The 27,860-nt window shown below is 49.6% G+C and overlaps 3 protein-coding genes and 1 pseudogene across 4 annotated transcripts in view; 1 reads left to right on the plus strand and 3 right to left on the minus strand.

Moving 5' to 3' along the window:
* LOC132021778 (vacuolar protein sorting-associated protein 16 homolog) overlaps window positions 1–9,148 on the minus strand; it is a 27,389-nt gene extending 18,241 nt beyond the window's left edge. The window contains exon 1 of the mRNA XM_059406655.1: window positions 9,013–9,148. Coding sequence (XP_059262638.1) covers window positions 9,013–9,065 — 53 coding nt within the window. The 5' untranslated portion in view covers window positions 9,066–9,148. The remainder of the gene's footprint in view (window positions 1–9,012) is intronic.
* Window positions 9,149–9,198: 50 nt separating this feature from the next.
* LOC132021779 (PC-esterase domain-containing protein 1A) lies at window positions 9,199–14,273 on the plus strand. Of its 2 annotated transcripts, none has more exons than XM_059406657.1 (8): window positions 9,199–9,627; window positions 9,938–10,082; window positions 10,608–10,687; window positions 10,797–11,035; window positions 11,136–11,286; window positions 11,401–11,647; window positions 13,471–13,542; window positions 13,888–14,273. In XM_059406657.1, the coding sequence occupies exons 2-8, from the start codon at window positions 9,959–9,961 to the stop codon at window positions 14,133–14,135; spliced, it is 1,161 nt and encodes a 386-aa protein (XP_059262640.1). In that variant the 5' UTR covers window positions 9,199–9,627; window positions 9,938–9,958; the 3' UTR covers window positions 14,136–14,273. The 2 variants fall into 2 exon arrangements, with proteins under 2 accessions (XP_059262640.1, XP_059262639.1); XM_059406656.1 differs by having other exon boundaries at window positions 9,200–9,627; window positions 13,267–13,542.
* A 10,731-nt stretch (window positions 14,274–25,004) lies between these two features.
* LOC132022687 (transmembrane protein 239-like) lies at window positions 25,005–25,689 on the minus strand. The gene has a single exon (XM_059407924.1). It carries the CDS (start codon window positions 25,557–25,559, stop codon window positions 25,101–25,103), a length of 459 nt encoding a protein of 152 aa, XP_059263907.1. The 5' UTR covers window positions 25,560–25,689; the 3' UTR covers window positions 25,005–25,100.
* Window positions 25,690–26,136: 447 nt separating this feature from the next.
* On the minus strand, window positions 26,137–26,905 carry LOC132022685 (uncharacterized protein C20orf141-like; annotated as a pseudogene).
* Window positions 26,906–27,860: the final 955 nt, after the last annotated feature.

Below are 27,860 nucleotides of genomic sequence, written 5' to 3' on the forward strand. Positions count from 1 at the left end.
GAGCCCGATGTGGGACTCGATCCCAGGACCCTGAGATCATGACCTGAGCCGAAGGCAGCGGCCTAACCACTGAGCCACCCAGGCGCCCTGTAATTTAATTTTTTAAAAGACTTTATTTTTAAGTAATCTCCACACCCAACATGGGGCTCTAACTTATAATCCTAAAATCAAGAGTTGCATGCTCTACCGACTAAGCCAGCCAGGTGCCCCTGCAAATTTACTTTAATATAAATCATAAGGGGTGCCTTGGTGGCTCAGTTGAGCATCAGACTCTTGGTTTCAACTCAGGTCATGATCTGAGGGTCTTGGGATCAGCCCCACATCACACTCAGTGCAGAGTCTGCTTCTCTCTCTCCCGTCCCCTCTGCCCCCTTGCTACCCCCCATGCCCTGCAGCTCTCTCTCTCTCTCTCCCAATTAAATCTTTAAAAAAACAAAAAAAGAAAGAAAGAAAAAAAGAAATACAAGAGAAAAAGTATTTGATTAAAAAGATGTATCTGAAAAAAATAAATAAATAAAAAGATGTATTTGGAGTTGGCTTTAGATAGTCCCAAAAGTGTCTGAGAGGGGGAAGGGAAAGATGAAAAGAAAATGACAGTATTGATCTTTAGTGCAGTTCAGGAAGAAGTACATGGGTGTCCGCTAAATTACTCTGTTTAACATTTCTTTTAGAGATTTTATTTATTTGACAGAGATCACATGTAGGCAGAGAGGCTGGCAGAGGGGAGGAGGAATCAGGCGCCCCACTGAGCAGAAAGCCCGATGCGGGGCTTGATCCCAAGACCCTGGGGCTCAATCCCAAGACCCCCGGATCATGACCTGAGCCGAAGGCAGAGGCTCTAACCCAGTGAGCCACTCAGGTGCCCCCATTTGAACTTTTTCTTAATAAAATATTTTAACCTCCAAAGTACTGAAGCAAACACTGCAACACAACAACAATTTTTTTTTTTTTAAAGATTTTATTTATTTATTTGACAGAGAGAGATCACAAGTAGGCAGAGAGGCAGGCAGAGAGAGAGAGGAGGAAGCAGGCTCCCTGCTGAGCAGAGAGCCCGATGCGGGACTCGAAACCAGGACCCTGAGATCATGACCTGAGCAGAAGGCAGCGGCTTAACCCACTGAGCCACCCAGGCGCCCCACAACAACAATTTTTAAGCCCAGGTGGTGATGCTGTACTTTTTGTATGCCTGAAGATGTCCCTAGTAAAAGGTTAAATTCAATTCCCAAGAAAGAAGTGAGCACTTACGATTCTCCAGTGTTCCAGGGAATGAAGTTCAGATGAGGCCTGAGATCTGTCCACTCAAGTGACAGAATGTCACTAAGAACAAGGTGCTCGGACCAGAGTGAATGATTAGTAGGAAGAGAGAAAACAGAAGGAAATGCAGATGGTGGTCTATCGACCGTTGGCTGGAATGGGCAGAAAAGGATGCAGTGACAAGGAGGGACCTGTGGAATGGGGGAGTTTATTTTTTGTTAGGACAGGGAGATACAGATCAAATTTCTAGGACCCATCCCAGAGATAAGGGAGTATGTCTGACCATGGAAGCTTTGCATAGCCAGCATCTCAGGTGATTCTGAGCAAGGGGTCCTGGACAACAGCTGGAGAAACACTGTGACTGAGGAAGCGTGTGGGTAGATGGCACATGGTTTCTGGGAGGACAGGGGGACAGAGGCACAGCTCCTCACTGGGTCAGGTTTGGTAGCGGGAAGCCTAGGCCCTTCTATGCAGACTTCCAGTTCTCTCAGAAGCACGAGGCAAAGTCAGCTGTTGAGAGAAGGGGCCAAGGAGACTATGATTTTCAGTATTTCCAAGTTAACTTCATTGTTTCTTTGTGTAATCTTTTAAAAGGAAAAGCAGAGCCCTTGCGGTAAGTGTAGGCTGAACCCCCCCAAAAAAGACTAAGAGGGCCCAGCTGAGGCTGGGGGGCATTGAGTTGCTGTCGTCCCAACTACCTGTGTGTGGGCTGCCCGGCAGCAGTGAGCAGCAGCCTAAGCACAGGTGGAGATGGTGAGTGGCTGGCACACTGGGAGGTGGCTCTGTCTCAGGCAGGAGTAACCGAAGGACAAAGGAACAAGGTTGTCAAGGAAAAGACAAGAAACTGAAATGACTGACTGCAGCTGTACTCCAAGCTGGACAGGGAGGGACACATTTATAGAAGGGGGCTCTGCTCGTACATACGAAGAGAACAAAGGGTTCCAGGGATGGGGATCCCGGTGAGGTCCAAGGACAGGTGGATCAGGAGGTATCAGAGTACCAGTGAGGACAGGAGCCTACGGTCGGATGGGGGCTGCCTGAATTGAATGCTTCCGAGGCAAAGCAATTCTGGCAGAGCACAGGCGCCGGGTGGAGGGTGGCTGATGTAGATAAAATCACTCGAGTAGAGCTCAAGGAACCCTGAAGCCAGGTGGGCCCTTAAATCACTCTGGAAAGAGCAGGGATGCACAGGAGGCTGTCCCAACAGTTGGCCAGAGATGTGGTTCAGGAGGATGGCAGCAACACAGACCTGGCTGGGAAGGAGGCAGAGCCCCTCCCAAGGGGGCCAGAAGTAGTGAAGAGCAACAAAACACGGACTACCTCTCCAGGTCTTGGAGGTAAAGAAAGCTTCTCAGGGACAGTTGGGTGACTCAGGCTGTGCCTAAAGGGTGGCACTGGGTCTGCAGAGGCAGAGTGGAGGGCAACAGGGAGGGTGGCCTCTCAGAAGAGCCTAGGGGTAGGGACTCTTGTAAGGACAGCCATACGTTCAATGAGGAAGACCAGTCACAGTTTCCTCCTCTACTCCCAGTTCCTGGAAGTGGAAATCTCAGCAGCAGTAAACGGACCCTGGATTCCAATACCAGGAAATCACTAAACCTAGCAGTCCTCGTAGTCTCGGTTCTAGCCCCTCCCCTCTCCATCCCTCCCTTCAGACACTGAAGAAATCCCTGTGGCTGTGGAGCTGAACTTCTGGAAAAGTACGTTCTGCTGCAGCGCAAGCAGAGCCCTTGAGTGAAAATAGGTGATCTCCAGCCTTTGCCTCCAGGGTCTAAGCTGGACTACTGGACCACTGGGGTGGAAGAGGCACATCAGGTCTAGCCTTGGGGAATAATCTATTCCAAATCCTAAAGCCCAAGAGAGTTCATCAGCACCCCTGAAATCCTTTGACTCCAATTTGCCTCAAAAATAAATACTCTATGGGGCACCTGGGTGGCTCAGTGGGTTAAGCCTCTACCTTCGGCTCAGGTCATGATCCCAGGGTCTTCAGATGGAGCCCTACATCAAGCTCTCTGCTCAGCAGGGAGCCTGCTTCCCCCCTCTCTCTCTCTGCCTGCCTCTCTGCCTACTTGTGATCTCTGTCAAATAAATAAATAAAGTCTTTATAAATAAATAAAGAAATACTATGGGGGCGCCTGGCTCACTTAACTGGTGGAGCGTGCAACTACTGATCTCAGGGTTGTGAGTTTGAGCCCCATTCTGGGTGTGGACATTACTTAAAAATAAAATCTTAAAAAAAAAAAAATACTACACTGGGGCGCCTGGGTGGCTCAGTGGGTTAAAGCCTCTGCTTTTGGCTCAGGTCATGATCCCAGCATCCTGGGATCAAGCCCCGCATTGGGCTCTCTGCTCGCCACCTAGGCGTCCCTCAAATAAATAAAATCTTAAAAAAAAAAAAAAAAAAAAACACTGAAAAGAAATCTAAAAAAATAAATAAAAATTTAAAAAAATACTACTAAAGAGCTCCTGCACATTGTCACTGGAATTTTTTTTTAAGGATCTTTTTTTAAGATTTTATTTATTTATTTGACAAGGAGAGAGAGAGATCACAAGTAGGCAGAGAAAAATTCCAGCAACAATGTACAGGAGCTCTTTAATAGTACTTTTTAAAAATTTTTTATTTATTTTTTAAAATTTCTTTTCAGTGTAGTATTTTTTTTAAGATTTTATTTTTTTAATTTTTTATTTTTTCCAAAGATTTTATTTATTTGCCAGAGAGAGAGAGAGAGCATGCGCAAGCGAGCACAGGCAGACAGAGTGGCAGCAGGCTCCCGGCCAAGCAAGGAGCCCGATGTGGGACTCGATCCCAGGACGCTGGGATCATGACCTGAGCAGAAGGCAGCTGCTTAACCAACTGAGCCACCCAGGCATCCCTTAAGATTTTATTTTTAAGTAATGTCCACACCCGGCATGGGGCTCAAACTCACAATCCTGAGATCAATAGTTGCACGCTCCACCAGTTAAGGGAACCAGGCACCCCCATAGTATTTCTTTATTTATTTATAAAGATTTTATTTATTTATTTGACAGAGATTACAAGTAGGCAGAGAGGCAGGCAGAGAAAGAGGGGGGAAGCAGGCTCCCTGCTGAGCAGAGAGCCTGATGCGGGGTTCAATCCCAGGACCCTGGGATCATGACCTGAGCCGAAGGCAGAGGCCCAACCCACTGAGTCACCCAGGCGCCCTGTTGCTGGAATTTGAAATGGTGTGCTTGCCATGGAAAAAAGAGTCTGATAGTTCTTCAAATAAATAAACACAGAATAACCTGTGATCCAGCAAGTCTATTCAGGTTATATATCCAAAAGAACTGAAAATAGTCTCAAAGGGACATTTGTACACCCATGTTCATAGCAGCATTCATACTAGCCATGAGATAGAAGTAACCCAAGTATCCATTGATGAATGACTGCATAAATAAAATGTTATACATGTACAAGAGAATATTATTCAGCCATAAGAAGGAATGAAATTGACACAGGCTATCATATGAATAAGCCTTGAGGACAGGAAAGTATGCTAAGTGAAATAAACCAGTCACAAAGAGGCAAATACTTTCCACTTCCACTTCCACACTTTCACTTATATGAACTATCTACAGTAGTCAAATTCATAGAAAAGGAAAACAGAATGGCCGCTACCAGGGCTGGGGGAGGGGGAACATGGGGAGTTATTATCTCATGGATATAGAGTTTCAATTTTGCAAGATGAGAAAGTTCTGGAGATTTCACTGCACAACATGAATATACTTAACACTCCTGGACTATCCTTTAGAATGGTTAAGGTAGTGAATTTTATGTTATTATATTTAACGACAATTTTTTAAAAGCTTATTTTTATGTTTTATTTTGAGGGGGAGGAATAGAGGGAGGGAGGGAGACAGAGAGAGAGAATTGAACGCAGACTCCCCAGTGAGCAGGGAGCCTGACGTGGGGCTCGATCTGAGATCATGACCCAAGCTGAAACCAAGAGTCGGATGACCAACCGACTGAGGCACCCAGGGACGCCTAACCACAGTTTTTTTAAATGTTCACGTTTAGGGACACCTGGCTGGCTCAGTCAGTAGAACACGTGATTCTTGCTTTTGGGAGTTTAAGTTTGAGCCCCACGTTGGGTATAATTTAAGGTTTTTAAAAAATTTTTTAAAGATTTTATTTATTTATTTGACGGACAGAGATCACAAGTAGGCAGAGAGGCAGGCAGAGAGAGAGGAAAGAAAGCAGAGCCCGATGCGGGACTTGATCCCAGGACCCTGGGATTATGACCTGAGCTGAAGGCAGAGGATTTAAGCCACTAAGCCACCCAGGTGCCCTAAAAATAAAATCTTTTAAAAAGTTTGTGTTTAGGGCGCCTGGGTGGCTCAGTGGGTTAGGCCGCTGCCTTCGGCTCGGGTCATGATCCCAGGGTCCTGGGATTGAGGCCCGCATCGAGCTCTCTGCTCAGCAGGGAGCCTGCTTCCTCCTCTCTCTCTGCCTGCCTCTCTGCCTGCTTGTGATCTCTCTCTGTCAAATAAATAAATAAAATCTTTAAAAAAAAAAAAAAAGTTTGTGTTTATATGTTACTCCCCCCCCCAAAAAAAATCCCTACTAAAATAGTCAACCTCTCTTCTAAGAAGAGTTTCAGGAGTACATAATGTATCTTGTCTCCTTTCTCTTACAGTGAGGGATGTTTCTACTAAAGTACCTGAAGCAATGTGTCCAAAACCAAGGTAAACCTTTCCCCCAACACTCACTCTTCCTTTTTTGTCTTAAGCCAAAAGCCCAGTCATCCTCAATTTCTTGCTCTACTCCTTTCTACCCAGTGCAACCCATCACAATTTCCTTTAATTTTGTCCCCTAAATACTTCTCTGATGCATCCCTTTCTATTTCCAACATCTCTGCCCCAGTGCTCTCCACCATCAACTTCTCTCAGGCATATTCCACCCTTGTGTCCATATTTGCTTGCTCCTTCCAAAACGGTCTTATTTACACACATACACTCCCGGCAATCCAAACACACTGGCTCTGTTTAGAAGATTGAGAGTGTCCTTGTCTTTCCTGCCTCAGGACCTTTGTATATGCTTCTTTCATCACACTCCCTGCACCTCCATTTACTCATTCCCTGGATAGGGTATTATTGTTTCTTTCATTAAGTCTTCTTACCTCTAACCTCCCAGTGTACTATATATACTCTCTTAGGACCTTATATCTCTCCTTTACACTGATTATGATTAAATAAATACTAAGTCATTAATGGTTATCAACTGTGTCTCCTGCTGGCTGTAAGCTCTATGAGAGCAGACAGAGTCCATGTCTTTTTATTGGTTGATATACACTCAGGGTTGGGCAAAATTAACTAACAGGATTAATCCAAGGTTGGGTTTTAAGATAAAAATGGCTTAAATTCTGGATTCCTATAAAAACTAGTAACCATTCCCTCTCATTCCCTTCCCAAATTCAGTGAGCTTTCCAGAACATTACTTACATCACAAAAGAATCTTGACCTGCAGACAGGACTCAAAATGCAATACTTACATCAGTCATTCATTCACTTATTGGAACATGCCCTGCCATAAAGCTATGAACAAATATGAATAAAACTAAATAGTTGCATTTAAAATATTTCCACTCTGGTGAAGTTAGAATATGCTGTATGTTTCCCGATTTACAACAACAACAACAACCAAAACCAAAACCTCTCTGCTTTAACACAGGTTCTAGAAGAACAACGGATTCAAAGCCTGGCTCCACCACTTACCTGGTGACCTGGCCACCTAACCTCTCTGTGCCTCAGGAAGATGGAGCTAATGACACATACCTCATAGGGTCTTGAAACAAACAAGTTAATACATATAAAATACTTAACATAGTGTCTAGTACACAGTCCCTCTGTCAGCAAAAGTCATATATCCTCCAGAGCAAGGCTTAGACTTCTACTCTTTCTGGCAGCACAGCACAGGTAAGGGGAGGCTACCCAGACAGGTCATGTCTACAGCAGGCATTCCACACTTACACTCATTTAAATCTTTCCTGGTATACCAATAAAGCTAAGACTGCATGTGATAAAGAGGAGCTCTGTGGTAATGAGGTCATTGTCTTCAGCATTCTCTGATTTAACAAACCTGTGTGGTCACATGTATTTTCCAAAATAATACGAGTTAATATTTTTTAAAGTGTATGATGTGCGAAACACTAAGTTACGTGGCTACTTTTGTCTGATATACCTTCTCTGCAAAAACAGTTGAAATCATTGTTATTTCCTACTGACTTTACTGCTTTTTAAATTAAATTTCTGCATTTTCATATTGCATATTTCATAGGCACATTTATAAGACAGAAGAATTACAAATAAACAACAAATGCAAAGGATCTCTAAAAATCGCCATACAGTTTCACTAACACAAGAGTACTTTGTGTTGAAATATGACCCCAACACAGTATCTTCATGACCTTTAGTTGAAATCACTAAAGTATTTTTAAAACTTTATTGGGCAAGTACTATATAACAGGCACTGTTCTATGAGCACTGGACAGAGATAAACAGAATGTTGGCCCTCAAGGAACTTAGTTTAGCAAAAGAAACCACATGCAAATATTGCCCTACTGCGCCTTCCATAACAGACAGCAACACCGGCCAGAGAGACCTAAAGGAAAGTCAGCTGACTCTACTGGGACTGGATCAGGGAAGGTTTCAGAAAGAACCCTTGAGCTAAGCCCTGAAAGATGAGCAAAAATTTTCCAGTGAGATAAAAAGACCAATGGCAGTACCCAGAGAAGTAACTGCAGGCTGGATGCAAACATGGAAAGCCATGAAACATCGTGGTGTATTGGGGTTCTGTAATTCTGTGCAACTGGAATACAAGACTTGGGTAGGAGAGGGGCAGACGGCGCTGGAGATAAACAGAGACTGACTTACAGATGTTCCAAAAGGAGTTTGTATTTTACCCCACAAAAAAGTGGCGCCGCTGAAAAGTCCTATTATTACCTATCAGGGTAATAATGTGATCGGTTTACACTTCACATCAATAGTTTGGGGCTCGGGGCCCCTGGGTGGCTCAGCCGTTGAGCTTCTGCCTTTGGCTCAGGTTATGGTTCCAGGGTCCTAGGATAGAGCCCCGCATCGAGTTTCCTGCTTAGCGAGAGGCCTGCTTCTCCCTCTTCCACTCCCCCTGCTTGTGTTCCCTCTCTTCCTCTCTCTCTCTGTCAAATAAATAAATGTGTGTGTGTGTATATATAGTTTAGGATATATATATATATATATATATATATATAGTTTAGGACTCTACGACTCCCGTGAGAGGGTTACCCCAAGCTAAGCGTCCTCACAGGCCCTACCCCTGGATTCGCCCCTCTCTCCCAGTTTGCTGTTACCCCGCCCGCCGTGCGATCCCGCCTCCCGCGGAGCGCCACTGTAGTCTAACTTTGGCAGCACTTCCCCACAGGAGACTGGACACTCGCTGTCACCCACAGGCCGTCTCCCTCAAACGTGATCTGAGCATCCTTCCGGAGGCTGACAGATCTCAGCTTCAGCTTTGGGCTCTCTCTGCCCCTACTCGTGTGACCGTGATGTGACTGCCTCAGTTTCCTTCCTGGAGCTGGGGAAGGCCCGGCCCCCAGGCCATTAGGCGGCTGTGCGTTCAGCGGTAGACGCTGCGGGGGAGCCCGCGAGGGACGGACCCCAGCGACCACAGTGACGAGGGCGCGCGCTGCCGGCTCCGCCCGAAGACTCAAGCCAGCGGGCGAGCGGGGTATGCCGGGCGGTGGGCAGGAGGGCGGGGCGGCTCACCGGTAAAAGGCAGAGTCCCCAAGCGGGTTCCAGTTTGCCGTGTAGCAGTCCATGGCTGGTGCAGGTGGTGGCTGGGAAGCGCCGAGGGGACACCCGCCTAGCACGGGCTCCGGACCGGCACTTCCGCTTCCGCCCGTCCGGGTCACGTGGCGAGGCTGCCGCCACGGCCATCACCAGTGTGGGCAGCTACATTCGGCCGCCGCCGCGCCCCCGCCCACACCCGGGCCTCGTGGCCGCCCGGGTGGGCTCGGCCCTGGCTCCCACCCTCCGTCGCGGTCCACCTCGCCGCCTTCCTGTCCCCTCGGGCGCCGGGGGTCGCGCAGGGCGGGACATGGGTGACCGGAAGTGGCTGCTGTGAGCGTCGCCGCCCGGGGCGCCAAGGCCCGAGGCGCCGTCGGGGCCGCCGCGACGCACGCATGGAGAGCGCTGGGCGCCGGGCTGCGCGCCGACGGCTAACCGGGACGCACGGGTTCTGCCGGGCGCGGGCTGTGCAGAACCGACTGGCGTCCCGGGGCGGAGGAACATGAGGCTAGGCCTGGGGCCCTCAGAGGGCAAGGCGCGCAGTGCGCGGCCCTGCCCCGGGCGTGGGTGAACGGTGCGGCGCCCCGGGACTGGGTAATTGGCGCTAGCGGGCGCGCGCATGCGCGGGGCGGTGGCGGGCACGTGGCGGGGCGCAGGGCGGCGCCGCGCGGGAAGAGCTTCGGTGCCCTGGTGGCCCGCGGGCTGGCGACCCCCTGCCTCCGGTGCCAGGTGGGACTGAGGCAAGACGCCACCACGGGTCCCACTCTGCCGCCGCTACCTCGTCTCGGTAGCCCTGAGCAGCCGGGGAGGGGCCGGCGCAGGTCTCATTTATCCCGGGGCGGGCCCTGGGGCCGACCTGTCCTGAGTCCCCGCCCGCGCGCGGCTTAGTGGCCTCTCCCCGCAGCCCATCATTAGCCGCGGAGGCATGGTCTTCTGTCTGGAGAACGAGGAGCCGCGCCTCCCCCTGCGAAGCGCCATGGTCCACTTCCAGGCCTCGGAAGTCCAGCAGCTGCTACACAACAAGTTCGTGGTCATCTTGGGGGACTCAAGTGAGTGCCCCTCTAGGTTCACACTACCCAGCCCCGGACCTTCAGTCTGTTTTCGATGACTGGACCCTTTGTCTCGCACCCAAACCTTTCTGACCCCGAGTCTGTTCCAGTCCAGGGGGTTTTCCGTCTTTGATTTCCCTATGCACCTTCCACAGGTGTCCTGATCGATGTAGTCCGACACATTTTTTACCCCATCCTTGCTCAGCATTTTTCACCCTGACAGTCTCCCATACTTTCCTTCATGGGAGCAGTGGATTGTGTTGTCTGTTTTCTGGGTGACTTGGCCAGCTGACTTCCGCCTGGTGATCTGGGGCCACTGTGTACTAAGTTGGGGGTAGTGTATCCCGTGAAGGCAGAGGTGGTACCAGGATTTTTTTAACGTCAACTTTTCTCCTGCCTTTGTAATGAACTCCACAGTGGTGGTGTTGGGCAGCCCCATCCTTGGGAAGATGGAAGGCCTGGATTTAGGAGGAGCTAGGGTGGGATGAAGCTTGTCTTAGCTTTAGGATCTCTGTCTCCCTGTAGTCCAGCGGGCTGTGTACAAAGACCTGGTGCTCTTGCTCCAGAGGGACTCACTGCTCACAGCTGCCCAGCTGAAAGCCAAGGTGAGGGAAGCTTGGTAGCCATGCCAGTGGTGGGTGGGCACAGACCCTGGCCTGGCAGGGCCTTCCTCCCTAGCATGGGTCTGACCATCTGGGGGCCGGGGGTGGGCAGGGGGAGCTGAGCTTTGAACAGGACCAGCTGGTGGCTGGGGGTCAGCTGGGCGAGCTACACAATGGAACGCAGTACCGGGAGGTTCGCCAGTTCTGCTCGGGTTCTGGCCACCACCTTGTGCGCTTCTACTTCCTCACCCGCGTTTACTCCGAGTACCTCGAGGGCGTCCTGGAGGAACTGACCTATGGGCCTGCCCCGGACCTGGTGATCATCAACTCCTGCCTCTGGGATCTCTCCAGGTTGGGGCAGCGGGAGAGGGAAATAGTGGTTGGGGGGTGGAGGTACAGCTCAGAGGCTGTCCACCCTGTGCTCTTGCCCACCCTATGTGCTGTCTGACAGGTATGGCCGCTGCTCAATGGAGAGCTACCGGGAGAACCTGGAGCGGGTGTTTGTGCGCATGGACCAGGTGTTGCCAGACTCGTGCCTGCTGGTGTGGAACATGGCCATGCCCTTGGGGGAGCGTGTCACTGGGGGTTTCCTTCTGCCAGAGGCAAGTGACGGAGGCCCTTCAGGATGGGGGAGGAGGCAGCTGTTAGATAAGAGGTCCTTCCCTCCCGACCCTGCTTCATTGTGCAGCTCTTAGATGCTGCACTTTCTTACTCAGCTCCAGCCCCTGGCGGGGTCTCTGCGGAGGGATGTGGTTGAAGGGAACTTCTACAGCGCAACACTGGCAGGGGACCACTGCTTTGATGTCCTCGACCTCCACTTCCATTTTCGGCATGCGGTACAGCACCGTCACCGGGACGGTGTCCACTGGGACCAACACGCTCACCGCCACCTCTCACACTTGCTTCTGACCCACGTGGCCGACGCCTGGGGTGTGGAGCTGCCCAAGCGTGACTATCCCTCTGGTGAGCCCTGCCACAAGTGGGTAGGAGAATGATGCAGAGGGGTTTCTTAGAGTATAGGGCTCAGACCCAGAATAGGACAGAGGTACTCAGGGAGTAGAGGCCTCTCAAAAGTCTGTTGTGGCTCCCGAGTGCACCTTTCTCATCCCCTGGGGAGGGTGAGATCACAGGAACAGCGTTTTGATCCAAGTTCTGGTTCTGTGTGGGCTAGCATATAGTCATCTCTGCACATGAGTGAGTATATATAAGCTTTGAGCACATAAGGCAGCATGTCAAAAGACTCCTATCCCACAGATGAATAGGAAAGAAATGGGGGGACTTCTAGCTAGGCATGGGGGCTGGGGGTAGAAAGACGGAAATGGAAGAAGGGCAATCATGCAATGTTACAGAAGCAAAGAAGCCCCTCACATGGTGCTGTCAAGCCTCTCAGTTCCTGCCCGCTCGCAAAAGGAGTGTGGTGGCTGTTTGCATGTGTGCTTTCCCCCTGGATCATGTCCTCAAAGGGCAAGGTTCCTACCTTGTTGCCAGCTCGTTCCTTTTGGCCTTGGGGTCTGGTACAGTTGCTGTGTCCATAGTATGTGCAGGATAGAGTTTGTTGAGTTGGGGGTACGAGTCATGTTAGAAGGCTGTTACAGCAGCACTAGAGCAAGTGAGGGCACAGAGAAGCCAGGAATGTCACGGAGGTAATCTGGGACTTGGTAGCCAGGCGTTGGATCCTTGGGGAGGTGGATTAGAACTTTGATTATATAATGGCTCAGTTTCCTTGTTATCCCCAGCAAAGAGAGGGATGCCCTAATGCTTGTAAGGCTAGTTCGTGGTGGCTTAGGTCTTCTGAATCCAGTTTGAAGCTCCAGAAGTAGGGAGGTGAAAAGGAAGAGTTGGGTGGGAAGATGTGATTGGTGAGTTTGGTCCAGGCAGACCTCTGACGTGCTCTGGAAATGTGGGGCTGTGGGTCTCAGAGTCAACTGTGAAGGAGAGAGCAGAAGCAGGGCCATGCTGTGGAGTTGGAAGGGAAGAGGGGCTGATGTTGTAAACAAAAGGACCTGAGGGCAGAGACACTATCAGGGAGGACAGGGGCTCTTAGTCATTTAGTATGACTGGCAGGAAGAGAGGAAGTGGTTACATTTAGTCAGAAAAGTGCTGAAGGAGTGAAGCAGGGTTTAGAGGCGGGAGCGGTTGATGAGAGAATGGGAACTGGGCAGAACACTCCGTGTGGAAGTTTGGAAGGCACAGGACTGCTGGGAGAAGAGAGGGACAGGGTCTCATGTTGTCCAGAGAAAAGACTTCTTAGAAGGCTCATTTTTTGGTCTGTGGGGAGGAGCTGGGAGAAGAAAAAGCTACAGATACAGGAACCAAGCATACAAAAAGAGAAGGCTCTAGAGGGGAGCATAAGGTTAGAACAAAAGCAGATCTATGACTCTGAGAAAGGCAAAGAAGAAGGAACATACACTGGGCTTAGCCTGCAATGAGACAGTGTGAGGAAGACAGGGTAGGAAGCAGAGGGTGCCCCGTCCTGGTGGCCCTATTCTCCAAGAGGAGGAAAGAGGTTTAAGAGTGCGGACAACCAGAATTCTGGGCAGCCTGGCTCTCAGGCCTAAAACAAACAACCATCCCGTTCTTAGACCCGTGGACTGAGGACTGGCCAGAGCCGGATCATCTGTTCCAGGGGAGCCATGGGCAGCCCCCAGACTTCGGGGAGCAACTGGCCTTGCCCCCACCCCAACCCTCTCCCCTGCCCCCTCCCATGCCTTTCCCCTACTCCATTCCTCAGCCCTCGCCACCTCCCTTGTTTCCACCCCTGCCCCAGGACACCCCTTTTTTCCCAGGCCAGCCCTTCCCACCCCACGAATTCTTCAATTATAATTCAACAGAAGACTTCTCGATGTCATCCCACTTAGGTAGGTGCCTCCACAGACCTCCCTTTCCACCTCTCCCAGCCTCCCTGTGCACCTTCCCCCACCTAGCCTCCCATCCCCAGGTGGACTGAGAGGAGTTCGGTAGCTCCTTGTGCCCCCAGGATTGGGTCCAGTCACTGCTGGATCTACAGCATCTGTAGACTCATTAATCAACCATTGATTGTCACAGTCTGCTGGTTCAGTGGAAGGGGAAGTGGTGTTGCCATTTTGTAGATGGGGAAACTGAAGCCCAGAGAAGCTCACCCTGGAGGACTAAAGCTGCTCGGAGGCAGAGCTGGGCTCACTTGGTCAGAGCCCACTCTCTGATAATGGCTGGTTCTTTTGTAGGATGTGGCCCTGGAGTGAACTTTGTGCCTGGCCCCCTGCCACCTCCAGTCCCTGGCCCTGTCCCCCATGGTCAGCACCGGGGCCCAGTGGTCCACCGGGGGATGCCACGCTGTGCTCCCAGCAGCCCCTATCACGTGCCGAGGATGGGGGGGCCCTGCAGGCAGCGGCTCAGACACTCAGACAGACTGATCCACACAAATAAACTGGACAGACAGCCTCCTGCCCATTCGGGGACATGGCCTGGGTAGACTGGATCTTGGACTGGGGCTGGATATGCCAATGGCCCTACAGGGTCTGCTTGCCATCCCCAGTGCTGGGTCAGGGTGTCTGTTATGCCTGGCATTGTTCTTGTCCATTGCTGTCACTAATAAAAGCATGGAAGAACAGAGTGGCATCTTCCTGTATGAGGGGATGGGTTTCCCAAACCATGATCTGAAGTGTTGGGGAGCTGCCTCTGGGCCTTCTCCAGTCTTGGCTTTTCACCTCACACTATTTAAAAGTCACTGAACGTGTCCTTCCTGCTATCTCACACACTCATTCCCACTCTTACCAGAACACAGGAGTGTGCCTAAAGATCCTGGGGGGGTCGCTTGTTGGCTGCTGCTCGTTGGGATTGAAAAATAGCTAGGGCTGAGCTCAAACTGTATTTTATTTGGAATTTTGGATCTGGCTAGTTCTCACCTCTATTTCCCAGTCTTATGCATTCACGTATACATTCAACATTCATCTGTTTCTGGACATGCACGCATACCTTAGTTATCTGCACAACTCTCGGCACATGGTGGGCCCTCGTTAAGTGGGTGGGACTGAACAAGCTTCCAAACTCAAGTGGAAGACTGATTAGAAATCCACTATTTAATAGATATAATGTGCAATGGTAGCAAACGCAACACAGACCAACCTCTTTGTTTGTGGGGGGATGGGAGTAGAGGGGGGCTGAGGGAGAAGTCCAAGATGGGGCAGGGGGTAGGAGGCTGTGCCAAACTCTGTAAGGAAGTTAAAAGAGTATAGGGTTTCAGCTTTGACAAGTGGTATTGACTCTAGGTTTGTGATACTACTAAGCATCAGGGGTAAAGTGTGGGCCAGATGGTGACATTGAGGGAGGAGGGATCAATAGGCCGAGGGCAGTGTGGGGCAGAAAAATAGGGTAATGTGGAGAACCACTAAATCATCCTGAAGTAGAATCGGAGGGAAGAGAGGGACGCAGACTCCTTGTATTGAGTTTCCGTACTTGTTACTAAAATTTTACCTTGGCAAAGGATAGCATATCTCACACAAGAGGAGGTGAAATAGCACATCAGAAAAGTGTTGCCCATTGGTAGCAATCAATGAATTGCAAATGAAAGGAAGCTGTTAAATTAACCGGCTAGTGCTGGGGAGGCTGGTAGAGACGAGGTGAATTAATAAAACCTTTTAGAGAGCAACCTCGACAGGGTATTTGAGAATCAAAAGAGACAAACAAGCTTGGTTTTCTTTGGTATAGACAAAAAGTGTAAGGGAACATGTGAAAAAAAAAAAAAGAAAGAAAGAAAGAAAAAGCCTTTTGTTAGGGAGTTAATCTATTAGGTTTGTTATTTTTACTGTTGCAAAAGATTGTTTCTTTTTGGTAACAAATATTCCTTCTCTCCTGGGCTTCCGTTTGCCCAACCGCTTGTTCACTCTTTTCTGCCTTTCTTCAAAACCCTTTTCTGTCTGGACACTCTCACACCTCTGGCTCTGGAGTTTCTCAGTGTCACTGGAGAAAATTTTCCACCTGGATTGATGGTCAGAAGAAGAAAGTAATACGAGTTACCTGGTCTCACCCAGTCTTACCCAGCCCTGTCCATTGCTTGTCATCGTATTCTCTAAAAACTCCTTGTCCCCTCCCTTATCAATCCTTCCTGTGTCTTTCCCATTCTCGTCAAACCTCATCCCACTTCTGGAGCTCTCCGTAAGCAACCTTGAGACTGTTCATTGTACTCCATGTCCCCGTCATTCTACCTGTGCACTTCCCATCTCCAGCCCATTTCACTGTGTGGCTCCCATTGCCCACAGGGAGTTTCATAACCTTTCCTTCCGCTTCCCAGCACAGACTTGAAATCTACCACAAGAGCAGAACGGAGATAAAGTATTTTATTTTCATTGGGTCATATAAGCATATTATAGTACAAGGCACTTGACTTCTCTCTTAGAGATTTTATTTGGTTACGGCTGGGAAATAAGAAACTTCAAAAATAGCCACATACAGGTCATTACATACATTTACAGTGTGTCAGGCCTTTGTTTGGAGATGTAAAAATGGTGAGAATTTTCGTTTTCTCAGCATGTAAGCACACAGTTTGCTAGTTAAGCATGACAGAACTCAAACTTGATTTTCTCAAAAACCACCCGTATTTGACCATTGACAAATCATTTAATAAGGCAGTCTTACATAGCAGTGCCTGGGTGGCTCAGTCAGTGGGGCATCTGCCTTTGGCTTGGGTCATGATCCTGGGGTACTGGGATGGAGCCCTGTGTTGGACTCCCTGCTCCATGGGGAGGCTCCTTCTCCCTCTCCCTCCCCGTGCTCGTGCTCTCTCTTACTCTCTCTCTCAAATAAATAAAATCTTAAAAAAAAAAAAAAGTGGGGGGCGCCTGGGTGGCTCAGTGGGTTAAAGCCTCTGCCTTCAGTTCAGGTCATAATCTCAGGGTCCTGGGATCGAGCCCCACATTGGGCTCTCTGTTCTTCAGGGAGCCTGCTTCCTCCTCTCTCTCCCCACTCCCTCTCTCTCTGTGTCTGCCTCTCTGCCTACTTGTGATCTCTGTCAAATAAATAAATAAAATCTTAAAAAAAACTATCTTATATAGACTCCCTCTCGTTCATGGAATCTTGGTTTGTGTTTTTTCATGGAATCTTGTTTTTTAGAGGTTTCATTTATTTATTTTTTTTAGAGGGAGAGCAAGCAGGGGGAGGGGCAGAGGGAGAGAGAGGATCTCAGACTATGCTGAGTGCAGAGCCCAACATGGGGCTGGATCCCACGACCCTGAGATCATGACCCAAGTCAAAATCAAGAGTCAGACACTCAACTGTCTGAGCCACCCAGGAGCCCCTGGAATCTTGGTTCCAATATCCTTTCTTTTGCCATACCAAGATATTCCTGAAAGTAGTAAAAGATGTATGAGCATGTCAGTTGTAATATCAGCCTTTATTTTCCAAGGAAAATAAAAGTTTTGAGAAGAAAAATCACTGGAATTTTTTTCCCAAACATTTTAACCAAACTGAAAGTTTCCTGGCAGGAGTAGATAACTTGCCTTCTGTTGTGTTGTCCAGGTCCTTACACAGATTGTGTGTTGAGTTCATTTTAGTGTTTACCTCCACCATGTATAATTGGTGAAAGATAAACTCTGACTACAAGAAAGTGGACCTATGCTTAAAAAACAAAGAACACTACTTTATTGAGATGTAACTCAATCTGCATCTATTTCAAATCTACAATTTCATAAATGTTGAGACGTATACATTCATGAAACCATCACAGTCAAGATAATGAAATTTATCTTTCTGCCTCTTCATAAACCTTTCCCTTGTTCTCTACCCACAACCTCCTCACATCTCCCTACTTCCAACACCAAGGAACCACTGATACTGATTTGCTTTCTGTAACTATGGATCAGTTTGCGTTTCCCAGAATTTTACATGGAACCATTCGAAAGGTACCCTTTTTTTTTTTTTTTTTTAACATCGCTTTCACTCAGCCTAATTAGCTGGATAGACAGATCAACATGGAAATTCATGTTGTTAGGTGTATCAGTAGCTCGCTCTTTTTTACACCTGAGTAGTAGTCTCTTGCGTGGCTGTACCATTGTTTATCTGTTCACCCATTGGTGGACATTTGAGTTATTTTTAGTTTTTGCCTATTGCAAATAAAGTTGCTATGAATATTTATGCACAAATCTGTGTAGGGACACATGTTTTCATTTCTCATACTTAGAATGAAATGGCTGGGTCATACGGTAGATGTAGGTTTAACTTTTAAAGAAACTGACAAACATTCTTCCACAGTGATTGTCCCATTTTATATTCACGCCAGCAGTGTGTGAGGGATATAGTTCTCCCACATCCTCATCAACACTTGGTATTAGTCTATCTAATATTAGCTATTATAATAGTGTGATTTTACTTTGCATTCCCATAATTACTAATGAAATTGAATGTCTTTTCCTGTGTTTATTGGCGATCTATTTATCTTATTTGGTAAAGTTTTTTTTCAAATTGTTTGTTCCTCATTTCCACCCATCCTTCCCCTTTTTTAACTTATTATTGGGCTTTGAGAACTTTCTATCCTGGATCCAAGTCCTTTATGAGAGATGTATGGTTTGCCAGTACTTTTTCCTTCCATGGCTTGTCTTTTTCTTAGCAGTATCTTTTGAAAAACAGACAATTTTAGTTTAGGCAGGCAGATAGAGGAGGGAAGGAAGCTCCCCGCTGAGCAGAGAGCCCAATGTAGGGCTCGATCCCAGGACCCTGGGATCATGACCTGAGCCAAAGGCAGAGGCTTTAACCCATTGAGCCACCCAGGCGCCCCAGCATCCTGCTTTTTAAATTTCTATTTCTGATCATTCATTGCTAGTCCAGAGAAACACATTTTTTTTTTTTTTGTATGGATCTTATGTCATAATGGTGACCATGTATATATTAGTTACTTTGCTAAATTCCCTTATTAGTCCCAGTAGCTCTTTATAGATTCCATTAGATTCTCTACATAGGCAGTCCTGTTGTCTGCAAATAAAGATAGGTTCACTTCTTGTCTTCCAATCTGTATGCTTTCTATTTATATTTCTTGCCTTATTGCACTGGTTAGGACATCTACTACAATGTTGAATAGAAATGGTAAGAACAGACATACTTTTTTCCTAATCTTAATGGGAAAGTGTTCAGTTTTTTAACCAACTGTAAGATCAGCTATTTTCTTTGTTTAAGATTTTATTTTAAAAATTTTTTAAATATTTAATTTTTATTTAATATAAAATATTTAAATCCTTTTAAATATGTAATATTTTTAAATATTTTTTAAGATTTTATCTTTACACCCCGAGTGGGGCTCAAAGTCAAAACACTGAGATCAAGAGTTGCATGCTCCACTGACCAAGCCAGAAAGGCACCCCTATTTTTCATAGATGCCTTCTATATAGTTGAGGGAGTTTCCTTTTATTCCTAGGTCCTTGAGAGTTTTGTTCTATTTTTATCAGGAAAGAATGTTGGATTTGTGAAATGCCTTTTCTGCATCTATTGAAATGATCACATGTAGTTTTTAGTTCGATAATATGGTGAATTACATTGTTATGTGTATATGCATGTTTTAATGTTAAACCACCCTTGCATTCTTGGCTTTAAAAAGGAAAGCAGTTCAGGGCGCTTGGGTGGCTCAGTCAGTTGAACATCTGACTCTTGGCTTCAGGTCAGGTCACAATCTCAGGGTGGTGGGATCGAGCCCCCAGTCAGGCTCTGTACTCAGTAGGGAGCCTGCTTGAGGTTCTCTCCCTCTCCTTCTGCCCCCTCCTTCTCTAAAATAAATAAATCTTTGAAAAAAATAAAAAGGAAAGAGGTTGTGCAGTTTGAAGATGATAAAGTTGGTATTTCCTCCTCCTCTCAGAAATCACTCAAGCAAAAATGAAAATAAGAAACAAACGGAAATACCATATCTGATGACTAGAAGAGAGCAGAAACCCCAAACAATGAATTTGGTGGATAGGCTGGAAAAAAGCCGTGGAATCACTGCTTGGTACAAATCACCTTGAAAATTATTGGGCAGCATTTGCTAAAGTTGGAACATTTACATGCTCTATGATCCAACAATTGCACTTCAAAAGAAATGAGTGCATCTTGTCTACCAAAAGACATGTCCAAGGATATTCATATAAGTTTTATTCATAAAAGCCAAAACTTAGAAACAAGCCAAATGTCCTTTAGCAATAGAGTAGATAAGTTGTTGCTTCCCTTACAGTGGGATAGTACACACTGATAAAGCAGGGCAGACTACTGAGAGATGAAACAACATGAGTGAATCTCACAGTTGTAACCTTGAAAGAATCCAGACAATAGAGTACATTTTGTATGACTTTGTTCCGTGTGATTTCAAGAATAGGCTAATCTGTTGTGATAGAAGCCATGATACAGGTTACGTATGGGGGAAGGTATTGATTGAAAAAGACATAATGGAACTTTCGGGGGTGATGGAAAAGTTCTGTATCTTGATCTGTGCAGCAGTTACATGGACACACATACAACTATGTAAAATTCCTTGAGCTGTACCTCCAAGATTTGTGCGTTTTACTTGCACACAAAATGTGTGTGAATTATACATCAATTAAAAAGGAGCCAGGATGGGGTTTTTCTTCTAGGAAGAGTTCAATATTAAGACACCTAAAAATGTAATTCATATATATAAAAGAATATAAAAAGAATAAAGGAAAATAACCAAGTTGTCCTTGTAGTAGATGCAGAAAAACAATTTTATCATTCAATAACCATTCACAATAAAAACTGTTAGCAAATCAGGAATGGAAAGGAATTTCCTTAGCTGGATAAAGGTTAACTCTCAAGATTCTACAGTAATCTATGTAATCCTTAATGGTGGCACTTTAGGAGTTTCTTTTAAATTAAGATCAAGTGAAAGGTGCCTATGAATAGCAATTCCATATGCCATTGTCTGGGAACCTCAGCTTGCACGGTTAGATGATGAATGCAGAGGGAGAGGCCTGATAATGTACTGATAACATCTGGCTTTTAGATGGATGTGGTATCCTTCAGTTTAGAGGACTTTATGACTTTCATATATGTTACAAGTATTTTGCAAGTATGCAGTATCACATATCAATTGTAAATGTTGTGGGGCTTTTGTGAGAGGTTTAAAGATACAGATCAGAAAATATGGTAGAAGCCGCAAGATCTTAAATCAAGTTCTTTTATTTTTAAGATGGAAAATATTTGAAAGGCAAAGGGGCAGTGTAAAGGAAGAGAGACCCAGAATATAGATGATTGCTCAGCAGGAAAAAAAAAAAAAAAAGAAAGTTTTAAAAATTTGTTGCATCCAAACTCCGACAAGACCTCACAAAAGACAGCTCTTTCCCCCAGGAGGAATGGGATCTTAGACTGGGGTGAGCCAGAAGTCCCTTGAGACAGTGAAGCGGGCTATATTGGACCCCTCCTTCTCCAGGATTCTCGTGAGCTCGGCCCTGATGCCTCTGGGTTTCCAGCTGGGGGACCCAGGCTGGAGATTTGGGGAAGGGGGTCAAGAGTCACCGAAGCCCCTACCGTGACGGCAATGAGCCAGAATGCCCCTCTCTGGCGTCAGGATCCACCCTCGCCCCCAGGGCTAGTGTCCCGGCCTCTGAGAGACCTCTCCCTTCCCTTCCTCCCCACACCCCAAACCAACCCGACCCTTCATTGCCTTCATTGCGGAGAGGGAGACCTCCGCTAGGGGGCGCTCCTAGCATCCTCGGTCGCCGCCGGCGCCAGTTGCGATTCCGCGAGGCGCCGATTCCGAGGATGCCTAGCTCCTTCCTTTTGTGGGTGCCCACAGGCCTCCGATCCCCAGCTTTGCTTAGCATTTCCTTCTCAGCCTCGGGCCCTTGACCACCTCGCTCTGCCCGCACGGGCAACGCGCCCGGTTGGACGCCCTCCAGCCGTCGCCCCGGCCCCTCTCCCGCGCACCTCAGCGCCTTGCGCAGTGCCCAACACCTGCCTCCTTTTCCCGGAGTGACCTCCCCTCGCGGCTTCCCGCAGCTGGCCCTTGGAGGATCCCCCGGCGCCGCACACCCCCTCCTTCCAGGGACCCCCCCAACCTTCCCTAGGGTAGTCACCTGTCAGTGTCTTGACAGGCACAACTGTCTCAGTGGTGCCCTCCTGAGCCCCCTTCACCCCCCTCTCAGACCCGCCGTCCTGACCGCTCCTTCTCGGTGCTTTCTGTACATGGGGCTGAGGAGAGTCCTACCCGACGCTCCTGCTCCTAGGTGCCTCCCAGCATATCTCCTCCTCTGCTTTCTTAGATGCGACGGCCCTCAAGGCTGACGCCCCCTCTGCTCCTGTCCCTTCTCCCCTGCCTGATCTGATTATCCTTCTGGCCAGGCTACCAGGGTGACTGGGAGCGAGCTGTAGGCTGTGGTGGGGGAGGCCCAACAAAGACACCGATCCCCCTGCCCAGGTCACTCAGGCCAACGGAGCAGATCTCCTTTCTTGGCCCAAATAGGAAAAGGCTTAGAACTTCATTCCAGCCTGTCCATTTGCCCCAGGCTTGCATTTTTAAGCCTTTTAACTCTAAGCAAGTCGCTTTATCTACATTTAAAGGAATTTCAGGAATTATGTTAATGATACCAAGGCCCCTCACTTCCCTTTTCTCTGTATACTACACTCCTTTTGCCTGCCTCTAGAATTTCCATTCTATCTTTTGTTTTCACGTGTCGGGTGGGGGGGGGGGTGGTTTGCTGGCATACATTCTAAATTTGTGTAAAAGGAATTGTATTGTTTCTTATTCAGTGAGTTTCTTTTCACTCAGTGCTATGATTTCCAGATCAATAGGTATAGCTTCTTCTCCCACTACTGTGCTCGTCCACCTTATTTTACCTCTCCCATCTCCTGCCACCACCGATTGTACAACCATCCCTCTCAAACACAGCCCCTGATGCTGTGCTTCTCAGACATCTGTGTGCATGTGTAGCACCTGGGATCTTGTTAAAATTCAGGCTCTCATTCCACAGGCCTGGGGTGGGGCCTGAGACTCTGCATTTCTAGCCAGCTCCCAGGTGATACCTATACTTCTGGTCCTGGTGGGACCACTCTGATGAGCTAGGCCCTTATGGGCCTCTCTGGGACTTCATTCTGGATTGCTGGGTCACACGATATGGGTTGATCTAATTTGACAAATATTGCCCATCCGCTCTGCAGTCCAGCTCTACCACCTTATCCTCTACCAGCAGACACAGGAGGGTGGGAGGTATATATTTATGTGGGGAAGGACAGGCGGCCTCCTTGCTTCTTCCCAAGCCCTTCCTGCCTTCATCCCCACAGTGTGCCCAGTCCAAGCCCAAACCTCTTCTCTCCCTTAATCAGAATGGCCCTGAGACTCTTAAATGATGTTGTTGGCCAGCAATGACCAGCCAAGTCCATGAGAGACCCAAGACTGGCATCCTGGCTTCATCCCTGACAGGAGCTCTTAGGAACAGGCATCGAGAAGCCCCAGCGTCTTCCACTCAGTTGTATTTCCTCCATCGCGTTTGCTGGAGTTGCCCACTGGAGTGAACCAGGATTCAAACCAGCTGGCTTTGTGCTGGCAAACAGCGATCCTAAGTCTGACTCCTCATCTCTAAAATGGGATAGCATAGCTACAGTGTGTGGCGTGGGGAGCCAGTCCAGGAATTTTGCTCACATGTCACGAGCCCCACAGGAGCCCTAAAACAGGTGTTCTTGCCTTGGTTTTACCCTCGAGGAAAAGGAAATTTAAGGTTTAACAATTTCCACCAGGACCATGGGGCTAGGAAGTAACAGTGCTGGGATTCAAACCCACCCTCAGCTAATACCCCAGGGCTCATGTGAACCAGGAGGCTTCAGCACCTCCATGTCCTGCCTTGCCCTTCCAACCAGGCCACATTTGAGGCAGAACCACAAGGAAACAGTAAGGAAGGGCTGTGTCTGGGGTTTGGGGCACCAACGCTGAGGGCCTCTGACCGTGGTTATGAAACCCCACAGCAAAAGGGTTTTAGCAAAAATAAACTTGGGCTCTAGGGGCTGGTTCCCATGGCCTGAATGTTTAGGCAGCAGGAGAGGGGAGTCGGGGTTTCAGAAGCAGAAGTTTTAGGGTTAGACATCCAGTGGGGTCGTGACTGGAAGGCAGGGAGGGTCAGGAACTGGGTAGGGGTCCAGCAGGTGGGTCTGAGCCATGGGTAAAACTATCTCCCATGTGCCTTGCTTGGTAATAACAGATCACGGTTTTGTTTGGAAGGTTAGCTACTGTGTGTAGGGCCAGGATGCTGGGCATGAAGGGATGCCCCCTTCCAGACCTTTCTGGAGCAGTGAGCAGCAGTCAGGACAGCTAAAGAAACCCCTGGGCTCTGCTTTCTCCATTCACACAGCTGTCCAGGAACCTCCTGGCGCCAGGCCCCAGCCCCAAACATTTCACAATCAGGAGAGCTCAACATGTGCGCGTTTCGAGGTTTCATGTCACATGACCTTTTACATCTCATCCACACCCATCCACCCCTGTTTACCATTGGAGGGCCCAAACTGTATGCATTTCTCCGAAGCTTTTCTCTGAAGGCCTAGGGAAGCTTCCTCTTCCCCTTTCAACCCCCTTCAGGGTCAAAAGACCCTTGGAGCCTACAGATTATTCTCAGACTTCAATATAAGATCTTACAGTTTTCTGGTCTTTACAAAGTCCCTCACACAAAGATGGTATTGCCTTTGACTCGCCACAACCCCATGACAGGGCTGGAACCCACTAAATCCAAAAGAATTAATTGGGCATGGCCACATATTGTGTGGGGAAATGGGACTTCTTGTTCATTTTTCCATCACAGACCTTAGGAATCTTAAAGTAGGTCTCCTCTGGGACGCTCACTACCCTAGCTGGCTCACTTCCCAGACTTGGGGATGCTCACTGAGGCAGAAGGTAGGGACTCTAAGGAGTGGGGGATGTCTGGGCAGAAAGGAGCAGGAGGTGAGTTAGTTGAGGTCTCATGGGGCTCCTGGCCAGCCCTCTCTCAGCTAGGTTTCTGTCAGTGGGCCCTTTCTAGAGCTCAGGGAAAGAGGGAGGGTTAGTGGAAAGAATGGCCAGCCCAGGGCTACCTAGCTAGAAGTTCTCAATGATCTGCACCTGAGGCATCTGAGAGCTTCAAGAAAAAGCGGCTGCCAGTTACCAAGGGAGCCCTCATGGTGTCACCACACCCTTGCAGGAACTCTCTGCAGCTCAGCCAAGCTCTGGCCCTGCTCACCCTTCCGCCCTGCCCCTCTTCTCAAAGCCCCACACCAAGTACCTGTAACATCGGCTGGAGGGAGGTGGCTAGAGGTGAGGCCAAACTCCCTGGCCAGCTCTGGCCACATCACGCCTGGCCCAAGCAGGGCTAGGGACTGGAGGGTTGGGGAGGGGGCGTTGTGGGGGTGGGGTTGCTGAAGCCACTGCCCCCACCGGGGCGGGGGGGGGGGGCGCTCAGGCCCTAGGCCAGGGCTCAAGAGACACAGGCAGCGGCATGGGGTTGCCCTTCTATTGGTCCAAGTCCTGAGTGTAGTCTGGGTGAGACATGGAGGTGAGGAGGCCCATGAGGCTCAGCAGCGTGGAGAAAAGCAGCAGGAAAGAGGCAGAGAAGAGCAGGGTGGGGAGGGCGCTGAGCACCAGCAGGAGGACGGCAGGCAGCAGATGGCGCCACACTGCGGCCATGACGGGCCACAGGGAGCTCAGCAGGTAGGAGCCGGTGGTGAAGAGCGCATGGCAGAGCATCAGGGACAGCAGCAGGTAGAGGAAGCCCTCCAGCCCCCACAGCACACGCTGGAGTGGCTGCCGCCAGCCCGACGTGGCCCACCACTGGACCCAGCTCCGAGGCACGTAGCACAGGCACCAGCGCACCCAGTCCTGCCGCGTGACCCAGGCCGACCAGGGCACAGCCCGAGGTGGCCCCTCACCGGCCCCGATGGCATCTGTCTCCACTTGCGGCTGCTGCGTCATAGCTGGTGCACCTGGGGAGAGGGCCGGGCCAGCTGCAGCAGCAGCCCTGGAGGCGCCTGGGACCTCCAGGCAGATGGGGGTGCAGGGGTCGGGAGGGTACCAGCATGCATGGGCTGGGGCTTTGAGCTGGGGCCTGGGTCTTACCTCTAGGCAGAGCCCCCTATGTCATGTTGCTTCCTGCAGCACCCAGGATGGCCTAGGAGCCCAAGCAGAGCCCCCAGTGTCCCTCACCGCTCTTCCCGGCCCGCCCCCCACTAAGGATCCCCATTGTGACCCGGGTGGGGGTGGGGTCCAGCCAAGAGAGGAGCCACTGCAGGATGGGAGGCTCACCTGAATCTCTCTCCATGGACCCGGCAGGCTGGTAGGGGGGTCTGGTGAGCCCGCAGAGGCAGATGCTTTTGCTTTCTTGTGGGAAGCCCTCTTTGGATCCCTGTTCCCACCCTGCTAACTGATATCCAGTCCCACTCTGTTCTCTTGTAAGTCTTTCCAGACACTCACTCTCTGGAACCACAGAAGAGGCCAGATTGGCCACCCACAACTCACAAGCTCAGAGGTGGCAGCCACCACCTCCCCCGGGCTCCCTGTCCCTTAGCTCGCCTTCTATTTCTGTCTCAGACTTAGACCAAGATACCAAAAGTCCCCTGCAGTTCAGGCCGGAGATAAAGGGGTACCCTACTGCCTGCTCAACCCAGGACAGAGGGAAAGGTGATCTGGGGAAGCAGCATGGTCAGTGTATTTCTGGAGGGCGCTCAGGCCCAAGGATGGAGGCAGAAAGCCAGGCCAAGCAGGGCCCAGGGCATGCCGCGGACTCCCAGGAGCAGCCCCAGGCCCAGGAGAAGCAGGAGCAGAGCCTCTTGGGGGCTGAGTCGTCCTGTGACTGTCCCTGGAGGTGGGAGTACAGCCGCCTGCTGTCCTGGACCCTCGCCGGCCCCCTGAATCTGGCCTCCCGGGAGAAGTGTGAGCTGTGGCTGGGGGCGGCCTGTGGGCCTGCGGAGAGAGAGGGCGGTGGCCGGGCTTCGGGAAGTGGACCGCTTGCTGGCCTGCCTACTCCTGTCTACCTGCCAGGCTGCTTGCACACTCACCAGTGGAGCAGGTCAAAGGCCAGGAAGCTGACCAGGAGCAGCAGCAGCAGCAAGGCTGGGCCAGCTGGGGAAGAGACTGCACGAATCGTCAGCCCCAGTGCCCCCCACCCTAGGACGCTGTCCCAGAGCTGGGCCGTGCTAGGCCCCAGGGGGACATACATGGACCCACTGGACTATAGGACCCTTCGCCAGTACGCAGGCCTCTGGGAAGGACTGGGTAGGATAAGCAAGGGCTTTGGGCCTGGGTAAGCAGAGCTGGGTCATGGAGGGAGGTGGAGGGGACAGGAAGGACTAGTGTTGGGAGAGAGTAGGGGTGGGAGGGTGTGTGGGAGGGGGTGAGGCCCTGGCAGACACTCTAGACCGCTCCGTGGGAATCTCCCCCACCCCACACACACCCCCTTCACACCCTCCTCACCTCCCCCTTCAGTCAGCTGTTCTGGGACTGGGCAGCTGGGGCATTGTGACCTACTGCTATGTGGAGCCCTGGGGTACAGAGCGAGCTGCTGCTGGTTTTGGCCTCCTAAGCAGTTGGTGGCTTAGGCGGGACTTGGGCAGAAGGGAGTCAATGATTTCTGAGAACCAAGACTCATCCTCTTGCCTTCGCAAATTCCCTGCCCCAGGACGCCCCAGTGAGGATCTGAGTTACCAGAAAGGCATTCTAAGTGGGCAGTTGAGCAAGAGGGGAAGGGCTGCTTTCTTTCTCCTGTGGGTTCCCAGAGCTGTGTGTCCAGGGACAATCATTCAATCTTCTTGTCGGCAGCTCTCTCTCCCCTGAGAGCTGGGGGCTGCCTGTGGGCCCCTGTGGGGGGATTTTCAGAACTGAAGCCCTGAAATGCAGAGACCGGCTCTTCCCGGAAGCACCATGAAACTTTCTGGGGCTGGGCTGCCATGGAACTGCTATAGGGTGGGGCAGGAGGGGGCTGTTTCTAAGCCCTGTGGTCTGTGGGAAGCGCTCCATGTACTGAGATTCCAGAAACGGCACCGATAATGTAAGAGGACTGCACCATAGTAACCCCCAAACTGAAAGTTAGAGTTCCCCTCTGAGAATGAAAGTAAGGCAAATGAACATATAAGGAAGGGATTGATCATCTGAAAAGGAAGCCTATCCCCATGATGATCAGTAAATGGCTGGTGGCTACAGAGGTTCCAGCCCATCTCAGATTAGTGACTTACGAGGCTAGAGTGAAAGAGATCGTAACTAAGAACAGAATCCTTGTCC

The sequence above is a fragment of the Mustela nigripes genome, chromosome 7 (assembly GCF_022355385.1).
Source record: "Mustela nigripes isolate SB6536 chromosome 7, MUSNIG.SB6536, whole genome shotgun sequence".
In the NCBI taxonomy this organism is placed as follows: Eukaryota; Metazoa; Chordata; class Mammalia; order Carnivora; family Mustelidae; genus Mustela; species Mustela nigripes.

Excerpts from the sequence above, each read along its gene's own strand:
- LOC132021779 (XM_059406656.1), top strand. The coding sequence starts at position 9,959 with ATGGTCTTCTGTCTGGAGAACGAGGAGCCGCGCCTCCCCCTGCGAAGC. Across the intron at positions 10,083-10,607 it reads GGTCATCTTGGGGGACTCAA|TCCAGCGGGCTGTGTACAAA; the intron begins GTGAGTGCCCCT and ends GTCTCCCTGTAG. Across the intron at positions 11,287-11,400 it reads GGGGTTTCCTTCTGCCAGAG|CTCCAGCCCCTGGCGGGGTC; the intron begins GCAAGTGACGGA and ends TTTCTTACTCAG.
- LOC132022687 (XM_059407924.1), bottom strand. The coding sequence starts at position 25,559 with ATGACGCAGCAGCCGCAAGTGGAGACAGATGCCATCGGGGCCGGTGAG.